General features: G+C 37.0%; 1 protein-coding gene across 2 annotated transcripts in view; it reads right to left on the bottom strand.

The window, feature by feature from the left end:
* Positions 1-13,745, bottom strand: part of LOC132558417 (transcription cofactor vestigial-like protein 4) — a 48,836-nt gene that overhangs the window by 16,693 nt on the left and 18,398 nt on the right. Inside the window, exon 1 of one of the 2 annotated variants that reach the window (XM_060222980.1) lies at positions 9,936-10,375. The exons of the other annotated variant lie outside the window; for it this stretch is intronic. Coding sequence (XP_060078963.1) covers positions 9,936-10,239 — 304 coding nt within the window. The 5' untranslated portion in view covers positions 10,240-10,375. Of the gene's footprint in view, positions 1-9,935; positions 10,376-13,745 lie in introns of those variants that run through there. 2 annotated transcript variants of the gene reach the window in all.

Raw genomic sequence — 13,745 nt, 5'->3', positions numbered from 1 at the left:
TTATGAGATGGCCCAGTGATGGGTTAAGGGTTTCACTGTCTCCCAGAAAGTCTGGCTGACCGACATAAGCGACGTTGATGGCAACCTACCACAGTCGCACAATGATAATAATTCATAGTTATTTCACACCTTCTTAAGGAAAAATGTAGGTAAACACAGCAAGGTAGACATCAACTGTGACCTGGCGGCTGGCCTCACCTGATTTTATGAATGAAAGAGACTTATGTAAACACAGGGCACTGGAGTATAAAATACGGAGTCCAATGTACAGCGGTCCTGGTTTTACATTTAGAATGAAGGGGTAGACCTGACCTGTGAGAAGAGACATGAAAGGATGATTGTGTTCCCACAGGGGATACACATTAAGTAGTCATTATCACATAGAGAAGGAGGTTGACTGGCAACACTGAGCCAAATTATATGTAGACAGGTGGTTCCTCGTCTTATATTGTAACCACACCTGTGGCTGGAACTGCATCCTTGTGTACCTCCAAACCCCCCAACACACCCCCCCCCCCTCCCCCGATCAGTCAGCCCCTCCCCCTTTTCACTATCCCTTCTCATCCATCTTGCCTTTTATTATTTACCTTTATAAAGTTTGACCAGAGGGACAGGGACCACATTAATTTTTCTGCAATTTTTCAAAAAAGTCAGTGATTTCCAGTCTGTAAGCTTTTATTTGCATTGAAGACAAGATTGGGGATGTGACATATATTTATGTAACATAACACATGCATTATATTGTTTGTCTATTTAAACACCTGAAGTGTCTTCTAAAACGAATTTATATATTTCTTTTTTGATCCTATAAATCCAATCCAGCAGGCCAACAATTTACAAAGCTCTATTGAAAACCATTGAGGGAGCTGATAACAGCACACATGCTAAATACGGTATATCCCAACCCACTTTTCTAAAATAAAAGTACATAACCACAGTCATAACAAACAACCAGAAAGCATTAAAGCTGAATTATTTCAATACCATCCTCTTCCATTTAGGTTGAAATGTCTCCAAAATCTTTTTACAACATTTCATTCATACCCAAGTCTCCCAAATGTAATCACACCTGTTGGATCTGAGGAATTAGAATAAACAGATTGTAATGGGTTTTAGGAGGACCATAGTATTATGTATATTCTCCAGTGAACTGAGATATATTAATGCTACATCAGTTCTTAGCTATAACATTTTATCAGTGAGTTCACATCAAGATCTTCAGTTATCTGAACAAATACAAATTTAATCAAATTTACGAAATTCTAGCCTAACAGTTGGATGTATGTTAAATATTCTACATTTCAACCAATCAGCACATTCCTTATCTCATTATTTTGGGAAAAAAATTGTGCACACTCTTGTAAATGTTCAAGAATATCTCATTTTCAAATCTAACAGTCAACCAATCAACATTTTTTATCTAAATAATTTAGAAACGGATACACAAGTCGAGATTTTTTTTATGCTTTTCGAACCCAAATTTTGTAAATGTTGGATAGATAGTATTTCACTTGAGTGAAAAAGAAGAAAATGTTTGCGGAGAAACAGCGACTGTTTGTGATAGAGACAGGAAGGATGGTGCGACAGGATATGTATGATGTGTAGATATCACTATTGATGTTCTCCTATTGATAAGGATAGGATCCTGCGGAGACTAGCTGCTCTGCTGTTGGAGATAAGGGAGGCGATATACCACTATCCCTCAGAGCTGTGAATCACTCGGAAACACAGACAAATACAGCTTCCTGTAGCTCTCCACAAAGGAGGAAGGAACTTGTATCTCATTGTCAACATCTTAACTACTTAATTCCTGTTAATCCAGTGAAGGGGATGAAATTCGAGGAACAGGAAGGATGAACTGGTGACGTGGCTGGCACACCAGTGAAAGGCAAATTCAAACATAAACTACGATAAAAAACACTTAACGATGCAATTGTAAAGTGGAAAAATAATTCATCACATCTGTGGACCTTTGCCCACAACACCAAAAACATCTCAACAGTCCTATGTTAATCTCTTTTTATTACCCATATAATGAGATAACACTGTGATGGGGAGGGCAACAAAGTCTTTTTATAAGTAATTAAGTCCTGGTATTAATCGGCAGAGATAAACGAGCTGGACTTCAATAGTAGCTTGGCTCAGTGATTGGGTAAGGTGTCCCTATATGTATCATACTTGGTTGCTAATTAAATACATGTGTCATTTAAATCAAATTATCTATATCAAACGTAGAAAGTTCTTTGTACTTGAATAAAAAAAAATTCAGAAATGATACATTAGAGTGACATTATACTGGACACTGAGAATTTTACCACAATACTGCTAGATTAATTTTTATGTAGAGTAAAATTTTCTCTCAACTTTGTACACATGTTAGTGATAGTTTCTATATGCACTGTATCACATCATGTTGACAAATAGTCTCTGTATATCAAAATATTGTATATGTGTCATATGAAACATATTAGAAACAGCTCACAGTTGTAAGATTAAGAAACTAAACAATCCTAGATGTATCCCCCCCATCTATTTATCCAGGTAGCTGATAGGACATAAGATAAAAAAAAAAAAGTAAAGGCAGTTAAGTACAGTTGGTGCAGCAGGCCAAAAAATTGAATTAACACGGAGAATTAGACTGCTTAAGTATGTCTGGGTATGGGAGGAAGGAATGCGAGCAGTGTAGCTAATTATAATGGCGTATTCACAGGTGTCTTAGCTGCACCTCCGCCCACTGCACCATCATAGCCACAGACTTCATAGAACCTTGAAACTCAACCAACTTTCAAAAACTCTTCCATGAACCTGGACCCCTGTAAACCACAATCCTTTAATATTTAACATTCGCTCCAAATCTTCAAAATATTTTCAAAATCTCTGCTGCAAACCTACTTAAGCCTCTAATTTCCACCTTCCAAACCTGTAAATTAAAACTCTTTATAATCTGAATCTGTTGTAAACATCTTGTGCTGCATTTTAAACCAAAAAAAAAAAAATCCACAAAATACACACAAATTTACACTGAGTAAGACACTACCAATCAAGGTTAAATATCAGTATTATTCAAATGAGACAAACTTTTTTCAAACTTTTTCCAAATTGTTTCATTATAATTGAGAATATAGGAAATATCCCATAATTTTTGGGGCTTTTTTTAGGGGTGGGGGAAGGTCTGTTTTAAATTATAGATTTAAGTCTGATAAGAATATATATGATGCATGACTCTCCATAATTTCACAGAGTCAATTCTTTATCAATATTTCATCAGTGTTAAATTGACAAGTCAATACACTGCCTAGAAATATAATCATACCATTTTTCTCCTAATTAGCCTGTATTTATCATTGTTAGTTTGCATTGTTAGCTCCTCTGAATGGCCAGAGTCATCTACAACAGGGTCTCCTTTTAGTAGCTCAAGCAGGGTACCTCAGTGAACAACATATAGGAGGCCCATAGCATGCCATCTAGAGCAAATCAGGTACAGTGACTTCTCCAAGGACACAACCATGAGAGTACAGACCGACCTGTTTTTCAGCTTCCTATGTAAGCGAACCACTATGAGTTGGGAGCATTTACCATACACCTTGCATACATCAAGTTACGTACACAAATCCTTTGGCTGACTGCAAGAGCCACTGCAGTCCCCATTTTCATCCTTCGAAAAAGCTAGGGAGGTCAACAAATTACTCCTTATTCCAGGACAATAATGCAATAGCATTAGTTTTGAGGCATATTAAGCAGCAGTACATAAGAGTGGGCTTATTACCAGACATGGGCTTATTAACAGACAGGGGCTTATTGTCAGACGTGGGCTTATTAACAGACACAGACTTTTTGTCAGACATAGATTTATTGCTGTCTAAATATTACCGGTATTATTTAACTGTAACAAAATGACCAATTGTCCTCCCCCTTCCTCATCATTCGACGCAGGTATTTATATTGCAGGTGTATAAATATACATGTATATGCAAACACTGTATCGCCAGCAGTGAAACTAAGTCAACATACACATTCATCATTCATAAATATTACAAGGATAAGAGTGTGATAAGTATAAAAGGGCCCTGTCATATCTTGCAGTCCTTGCATTTCATACATTCAGCAGACAAATACATCAAGTCAAGAAATTCCTTGGATGAAATTAAACAATAGTCATTTCCGTCCTAATTTTAATTACTACATTAATGATGATCTAAATATAGCTGTAATTAATTTACAGTGTCAGAAGTCAACAGTCATTCATCTGTCATCATGGCTCCATTCTAGAGACAGTGGGCGAACTCTGACCTAACGTGGGCGGAGAGTTTGTGTAGTGTTGAATTGGATGGGGGAATAAATCAGTTATACAGCATGACCTGTGCTATCATCTCTCCACATGCTGATCTCCTGGTGATGTTTTCATTTGTAAATTGTTTTTCTCAACATGTTTGTAACAGATGAGAGAGAGAATTAACTATCAACATGCTTTATTCAGTCAAATGACATAATATGTAAATTCAAAACACCATTTTTCTAATGTTTATCACGGTATGAATGCCATCAGGACAGTGAATATTTCATCTATCAATGATAAACATTTTCTAATTTAACCTTTCTTTTTCAAAATAAATTGAATATCACCAATGATAAAGTAGAGAATATCAGAAAAGGAAGATACAGCCTGTTTTTCTCTCTCTTTCCTTCATTTTTTTTTGTGTATTTTCTTTCCTTTCTACTTTCATTTTGCACTACATTTATATGGATGCAATAATTTATGTTACTATATTCATAGACATCACAAGAATTTTAAAACTACAATTTCAATACGCTATAAAATCTGCAAATGTTGGGGGGCTTAATTTTCATGGTTTTTCCAAAAAATGCCTTTTTGTGGCATAGCTCATGAATTTGCTTACACATATTTTAATGGTTCATGGACATTTGAATGTTTGGAATAATGAATTGAGACTGCCAACATATTGTTAATCACACAGATTTCGTGAATACTTTATTTCGTGAACAAACCTATTTTCAATACACAATTTTGTGAACAGAAATCTAGAAACCACTTTAAATTCGCAAAATGATTGTCTATTAGATATATATTGGTAACCAAATCAGCCTGGATGTCGTCAAGAGTTATTTTCGTACAAATAATGGGGAGGAATTTAAATACGTGATTGACTCTTTTTGCATGTTAACGCAAAAATAAATCGCATGAAAAATAGAAGTGATCTACAGAAAACAATGAAAAAAAACTCCCCGATGAAAGAAATCATTATCGGCATCACTTTTTTCAAGAGATGAAGCAATGAACAATTTAGAATTTGTCACTAATGCAAGTGTTTACCGATCTACATAACTGTCCATCAAACTGCCTGGTATTGTCATTACGCCTGAGGATGTGAATATATCTAAGGATTATCAAGAGCTTCTTCAGCTATTTATATCTCATTGAAACAAGGATTATAATTACATTTATGGTAATAATTTAATACTAATTAGGTAACCAGCTATTATAAAATGAGCTATTTACTTTATAATACCGTAATTAATCAACGTCATCAAATTAAAGTTTATGATGATTAACACACAAGGTTTTACTTAGCATTTATCTTTATTAATAACAAATTAAACATCATGAATAGTCAAGCTATTGTGGATATTGCGGTTCACAACATCAACAATCAGTAGTGTTTTTTTTTTTTTTTTCGCTAATAAAACTTAAAATCAGTTACACCCCATAATTTACATAATTACAGGATATCAGAATGTAATCTCTTCCTCAAATACAGTGAGCTTCACACACACAATGAACACTGGGACTCTGTTTTTGTCTCCTAAACTGCCTTGTCACTTTGGTCACTGCCCCAGGTGAACATCAGGAAAAATCAGAATGATACAGCACGTTTTATTCTGTCATTCGCGCTACACTGATTCTTGTAAAACCGTATCTCTACCACTGCACACTTCCTGTATTTGCCTCCGTTTATATGCGTATTAAAACACTCCAACAGTATGATGGGTAATCAAAGGTTTTATATTCTCCCTAAAGAAGTACTTATGAAAATGAAATGTATACGGATTACGATATAAAAATGCCATTCAAAATGAGGGCAGAAAGGTCATTTAACTATAAAGACAATTCAAAGTAAGAAGTTTTAATTATCTTTTAATAGATCTGAAAGAAGTGACACTTTCACATTTTTGTGATCTTAAAAAGCCTATCAAGTTTACACCTGACTTAAGTTTACACCTGACTAAATGCTGCTATCAGAAGTGTACAGGTGAGGGATGTTTCTACCTGTCTACATGTTTATCTAATTTCAAATCTCCGCTGCAATTGGAGAGTTCCCACATTACTCTGTCAAGTGGAACTGTAAACTAAAGTATTAGTCACACATATTAATTTATACAGAAATTTTGCATAACATGATATGAACAATACTTGGGCCTTCTGCATGATGTTCTGTGAGGTAGCTACCACCTACATACAGAGAGTCTACCTCAAAATGACCCTGGCTATTCATGGGGTAATGAATTCAGCAACAAACAAACATACCACATATGAAAGACTTTATCACACTTATCAATATATTTGGATGCCAAGTCACATGTTAATCTGCTGTCACAAATATTACATACAGTTCACACAAACTCTGATAGAATATGTATATATAAGTGTGACTGATCTGTTTTACACATGTAATTGTTAGGATTTTTTACCTAACAGCTGTGTTCACTGATCCCACATGAAGGATACCCTAGAAACACTAATATAAACAGGTTGTCAGATTATAGAATCTAGATTTATTTACATATAAACTAACAAACCTGACATTAACATGAAGTTTTTCTCTCAAAGACTGTTAAACCATAACATCTGTCATAATAAAACATCTGTATGCATCAAAGTTCCTACTGAAATAATGATGTTTTAATTTTTCTTCCACATTTTTTCCTGAAGTTTCTAGGTATCACATAATGTATAGTGTAACTATAGTGACTACAGTAACTACAGAGACTGTGTAACTATTGTAACCTTGTAACTATAGTAACAAAACTACAAAGCCTACAGTAACAGTGTACCTACTGTAACCATGTAACTATAGTGACAGAATAACTATAGCTACATTGTAGCTCTAATATCATACTCTGGCCCTCAGAATCCTAACAGTGGGAGTGTTGATATACAAAACTAAAAAAACACCTCAAAATCCCTACATGTAACCATCACATTGTTACAATGACAACAATTATTGGGGCTCATAATCACTGTCCCTATAACTTCATCAAAGCTTTTTAAGGTTGCAGCACAATTGAAATCATACAGGACTACATCGTCTTCACATCTTATGTAATCTAATCTAATTAAACTATAGATGCAATACCTCACAGTCCCCACAAGTCAAGGTGATAGTGAAACAATATATAGAGACAGTAATTAAGACATAAACTTCCCCACAAGTCAAGGTGACAGTGAAACAATATATAGAGACAGTATTTAAGACATAAACTTCCCCACAAGTCAAGGTGACAGTGAAACAATATATAGAGACAGTAATTAAGACATAAACTTCCCCACAAGTCATGGTGACAGTGAAACAATATACAGAGACAGTAATTAAGACATAAACTTCCCCACAAGTCACAGTGACAGTGAAACAATATACAGAGACAGTAATTAAGACATAAACTTCCCCACAAGTCATGGTGACAGTGAAACAATATACAGAGACAGTAATTAAGACATAAACTTCCCCACAAGTCATGGTGACAGTGAAACAATATACAGAGACAGTAATTAAGACATAAACTTCCCCACAAGTCAAGGTGACAGTCAAACAATATTCAGAGACAGTAATTAAGACATAAACTTCCCCACAAGTCAAGGTGACAGTGAAACAATATACAGAGACAGTAATTAAGACATAAACTTCCCCACAAGTCAAGGTGACAGTCAAAAAATATTCAGAGACAGTAATTAAGACATAAACTTCCCCACAAGTCACAGTCACAGTGAAACAATATATAGAGACAGTAATTAAGACATAAACTTCCCCACAAGTCAAGGTGACAGTCAAACAATATATAGAGACAGTAATTAAGGACACAAACTTCCCCACAAGTCAAGGTGACAGTGAAACAATATACAGAGACAGTAATTAAGACATAAACTTCCCCACAAGTCAAGATGACAGTCAAACAATATTCAGAGACAGTAATTAAGACATAAACTTCCCCACAAGTCAAGGTGACAGTCAAACAATATTCAGAGACAGTAATTAAGACATAAACTTCCCCACAAGTCACAGTCACAGTGAAACAATATATAGAGACAGTAATTAAGACATAAACCTCCCCACAAGTCAAGATGACAGTGAAACAATATACAGAGACAGTAATTAAGACATAAACTTCCCCACAAGTCAAGGTGACAGCGAAACAATATCAATATCAAATCAAAGTGGTGGTGTAACATTAAAAACACAGGGTTTCATGTTACCCATATGAAAAAGAACAGCTCAGTAATTCCAAAGCATTTGAACAATTCTCAAAACCAATATTTCCAGAAGTTAAAATTTTATTTGATATCTTACAACACATCATCTCTATTTTCTCCAACACAATTAGAATTACCTCAGCGTACTAAACATCTACGTAATATACACAGTGAGTCACCCTGAATAGCGAAGATGACATTTTTTAAAACTGTTTTCAAGAACAACTGCCTTAAATTCTGCAGCACATACACAGAAGAGACCTATCATACAAGCACTTGTAAACAGGGCAGGATGCACTATCTGATAAGTGTTTACCTGACTGATACTATTTACCTGTACTCTCATTCAACCTAATGACATCCGACTATAAACCCTACCCTACAAATATAACAAGAGTAGGTAACCTGTTGAACTCCATGGTAGCTATCTGCCACAAATATGACTGATCCATGACCACTAGTATTTTGAATGATAGCCGTTTCACTATAAATTTAAGATAATCACTGCATGATATCTGTATTCAACTTCTTCTTCGATGGTACAGATGGTGATATTTAAAAAAAAAAATCAAATAACACAATTCAAATATTTTTCACATGATTTTTTTGCCATGATGAATATATCACAGATAACCTAACCTTATAATGAAATATCAATACATGAATCATGTTCAGTTGTTCAAAAGTGATTACCTGGGTAGGTAGTTTTTTACCTGTGATATCTGATTATCATCTTACCTGCAATTACCGGTATAACTGCAATTATTGCATAACATATTGAGAAGTAATTACAAGTAAAGTTTACCTGTGATTATCTTATCTAGAATTACTTGAGTATATATTTACCTGTAATTATCTAGGTATTTGTTTACCTGTGTGATAACCTAGTTCTTTAAAAGCAGTCATTATATGATTAAATGCCTAGAAAGAGAGATCTTTGTGATATTCCTTTAAGTGAATATGATTTTTACCTGTAATTACCTGAATATGCATTTAACTATAGCTACATGGGTATTTACTTTTCTGTAATTACCTGAGCATGCATCTATGTGTAACTAGCTGGGTATATATTTTCTGTAATTACCTGAAAATTATTTATCAGTAATTAAAGGAATATGTATTAATCTGTGATATCCTGATCATTTTTTCTTACCCAAGATTACCTTTAGTTGTCTTGCTGTTTATCTTTCTGTGATTACCTGAATCGGTATTTATCTGTAATTACCCAGGTAAATATTTTTCTATAATTACCTAAATCAGTAATTACACATGTATTTATTTCTCTGTAATTACCTGAATTTGTGTATATCTGTTATCACCTAGGTATATATTTTTCTGTATTTACATGAAAATGTATTTACATGTAATTAATTTTCTGTGATTACCGGACTATGTATTTACCTGCCATTACCTGGATATTAACCAATTTTTAACCAGATTATATATTTACCTGCAAGTTTGAGGTACCATGAAGGCCAAGTTGATGCCTCCCAGGATGGAGGCACCACATAATCTGCAACGTCCGAGGGGAAGTATCCAGGACGAGACAGATTACACGGACAGTTCACAAGGTTACACCACATAGGGGGGAGGGGGTTTGTAGAGGGGCGCCATAAGGGCAGGGGCAGCAATGAGCTGTGACCCAGTCCAGGCAGTCCCGGGGGATAGAGTCCTGAACCCCCACCTAGAAGACTACTCCTCATGTCTGTGAATGTGGCCAGGTGGGACTCGCCCAGCACTGACATCCCTGTCATAGAGTCCACACAGGTACGAACAGTACAGGTAGGTAAAGAAACTTGTCCCCACTCAGACACTACCCCATCCAGTCTTCTATATCCCACACAAATTACACAATGTTTAAAACAGACGGATTCCTGTCTAGTCCTGGTGAATCCACACTGGGCATATAAACAAAACACATGCAGACTGATGTATACAGTAGATACACTGATGTACCGCACCACTGTGTATAGTAGATAACTCTAACACACTACCCTCCACTCACAAAACGTAACAATCCCTGTCACTCAATCTTGTGCTGGCACCGCCTCCAACATTTCTCATTGGTTCAACCTCTAACTTTGACCTTTCTCAAATCAACAGGTAAATAGGACATTCATAAACTGACATACTTGATCGGTTCACTATCTGACTACTAGTATGAGTCTAGGGCGTAGTGATCCAGGTCTAACACTGATGGGGTCAGGGGTTGGGGGTTACAAGAGAAGAGGTCATATCTCTGAAGGGTTTTCCTACAGATTTACAGAGGTATACACCCCTTGTAAAACACTGGCCCATTGTGTTGGCCAGGTATGATTACTACCTGTGTCAAAGAGCAGGTATACTCTGTTTCCTATTACTGTTGGCTTCATTCAGGACATACAGTAGCCTGCTCTGTGTTCTCACACTAACACTAGTGACCTTACATCTACAGCAGGCAAAACTGCCATTAATCTTAATGTAACACATATATATCCTGTATTATGACAACTTCAATACTGAACGGATGGATATGTGCAGATTATGTAACATAATCTCTCATCTATCAGTACATGCATTTAAAAAACACTTACATTCAGTGAGAGTAACGTTTTTAATATAACAAAGATTTTAATCAGATTAAAATTTCCATATACTAATACCAGAATTTGGAACCACTTCCAACTCTTACAGAGTCAGACAGTGTCTTTTTTGACCAAGGCCCAAAACCATGCATGTAGAGAAATTGTCATACCTGGTAATTCAGGATTTATACTCATCTTTTTTGACAAACATATACAGCTACCTGTATTCTATGAGAAACTGCCTTTCCTGACTAATTCAGGTGATCTTTGACAAACTGCCTTACCTGACTAATTCAGGTGATCTTTGACAAATTGCCTTACCTGACTAATTCAGGTGATCTTTGACAAACTGCCTTACCTGACTAATTCAGGTGATCTTTGACAAACTGCCTTACCTGACTAATTCAGGTGATCTTTGACAAACTGCCCTACCTGACTAATTCAGGTGATCTTTGACAAACTGCCTTACCTGACTAATTCAGGTGATCTTTGACAAACTGCCCTACCTGACTAATTCAGGTGATCTTTGACAAACTGCCTTTCCTGACTAATTCAGGTGATCTTTGACAAACTGCCTTACCTGACTAATTCAGGTGATCTTTGACAAACTGCCTTTCCTGACTAATTCAGGTGATCTTTGACAAACTGCCTTACCTGACTAATTCAGGTGATCTTTGACAAACTGCCTTACCTGACTAATTCAGGTGATCTTTGACAAACTGCCTTACCTGACTAATTCAGGTGATCTTTGACAAACTGCCTTTCCTGACTAATTCAGGTGATCTTTGACAAACTGCCTTACCTGACTAATTCAGGTGATCTTTGACAAGAAGCATAATGTGTCAGTCAAAAGTGACTGAAGATTCCATTACAACCTGTTTTGTTACACAACTATGAAAAAGTAAGAAAAAAAATAAGAAAAAGAAAAAACTAATTTTTCATGTTTGTTCTTTAACACTACATACATGTGTCTGTTAACAAGTTCACCTGATGCTAGACATTCATGTGTCTGTTAACAAGTTCACCTGATGCTAGACATACATGTGTCTGTTAACAAGCTCACCTGATGCTAGACATACATGTGTCTGTTAACAAGCTCACCTGATGCTAGACATACATGTGTCTGTTAACAAGCTCACCTGATGCTAGACATACATGTGTCTGTTAACAAGCTCACCTGATGCTAGACATACATGTGCTTGTTAACAAGCTCACCTATTGCCCAGTGTGACAGTGTTAACAACCCAGTGAGACAGTGTGAACAGCCCAGTGTGACAGTGTTAACAGTCCAGTGTGACAGTGTTAACAGTCCAGTGTGGCAGTGTTAACAGCCCAGTGTGACAGTGTTAACAGTCCAGTGTGACAGGGTTAACAGCCCAGTGTGGCAGTGTTAACAGCCCAGTGTGACAGTGTTAACAGCCTAGTGTGACAGAGTTAACAGCCCAGTGTGACAGTGTTAACAGCCCAGTGTGACAGTGTTAACAACCCAGCGTGACAGTGTTAACAGCCCAGCGTGACAGTGTTAACAGTCCAGTGTGACAGTGTTAACAACCCAGTGTGACATAATTAACAATTCAGTGTGACAGTGTTAACGGCCCAGTGTGGCAGTGTTAACAACCCAGTGTGACAGTGTTAACAGTCCAGTGTGACAGTATTAACAACCCAGTGTGACAGTGTTAACAGCCCAGTGTGACAGTGTTAACAGTCCAGTGTGACAGGGTTAACAGCCCAGTGTGGCAGTGTTAACAGCCCAGTGTTACAGTGTTAACAACCCAGTGTGACAGTATTAACAGTCCAGTGTGACAGTGTTAACAGCCCAGTGTGACAGTGTTAACGGCCCAGTGTGACAGTATTAACAGCCCAGTGTGACAGTGTTAACAGCCCAGTGTGACATAATTAACAATTCAGTGTGACAGTATTAACAGCCCAGTGTGACAGTATTAACAGCCCAGTGTGACAGTATTAACAACCCAGTGTGACAGTGTTTACAGTCCAGTGTGACAGTGTTAACAGCCCAGTGTGGCAGTATTAACAACCCAGTGACAGTGTTTACAGTCCAGTGTGACAGTGTTAACAGCCCAGCGTGACAGTGTTAACAGTCCAGTGTGACAGTGTTAACAGCCCAGCGTGACAGTGTTAACAGTCCAGTGTGACAGTGTTAACAGCCCAGCGTGACAGTGTTAACAGTCCAGTGTGACAGTGTTAACAACCCAGTGTGACAGTGTTAACAGCCCAGTGTGACATAATTAACAATTCAGTGTGACAGTGTTAACGGCCCAGTGTGGCAGTGTTAACGGCCCAGTGTGACAGTATTAACGGCCCAGTGTGACAGTATTAACAGCCCAGTGTGACAGTATTAACAGCCCAGTGTGACAGTATTAACAACCCAGTGTGACAGTATTAACAGCCCAGTGTGACAGTATTAACAGCCCAGTGTGACAGTATTAACAGCCCAGTGTGACAGTATTAACAGCCCAGTGTGACAGTATTAACAGCCCAGTGTGACAGTGTTAACAGCCCAGTGTGACAGTGTTAACGGCCCAGTGTGACAGTATTAACAGCCCAGTGTGACAGTGTTAACAGCCCAGTGTGACAGTGTGACAGTATTAACAGCCCAGTGTGACAGTATTAACAGCCCAGTGTGACAGTATTAACAACCCAGTGTGAACAGCCCAGTGTGACAGTATTAACAACCC

The sequence above is a fragment of the Ylistrum balloti genome, unplaced genomic scaffold (assembly GCF_031769215.1).
Source record: "Ylistrum balloti isolate Yb309-2 unplaced genomic scaffold, AGI_CSIRO_Ybal_v1 Utg370790, whole genome shotgun sequence".
In the NCBI taxonomy this organism is placed as follows: domain Eukaryota; kingdom Metazoa; phylum Mollusca; class Bivalvia; order Pectinida; family Pectinidae; genus Ylistrum; species Ylistrum balloti.
This window is presented reverse-complemented; position numbering and strand designations above follow the sequence as displayed.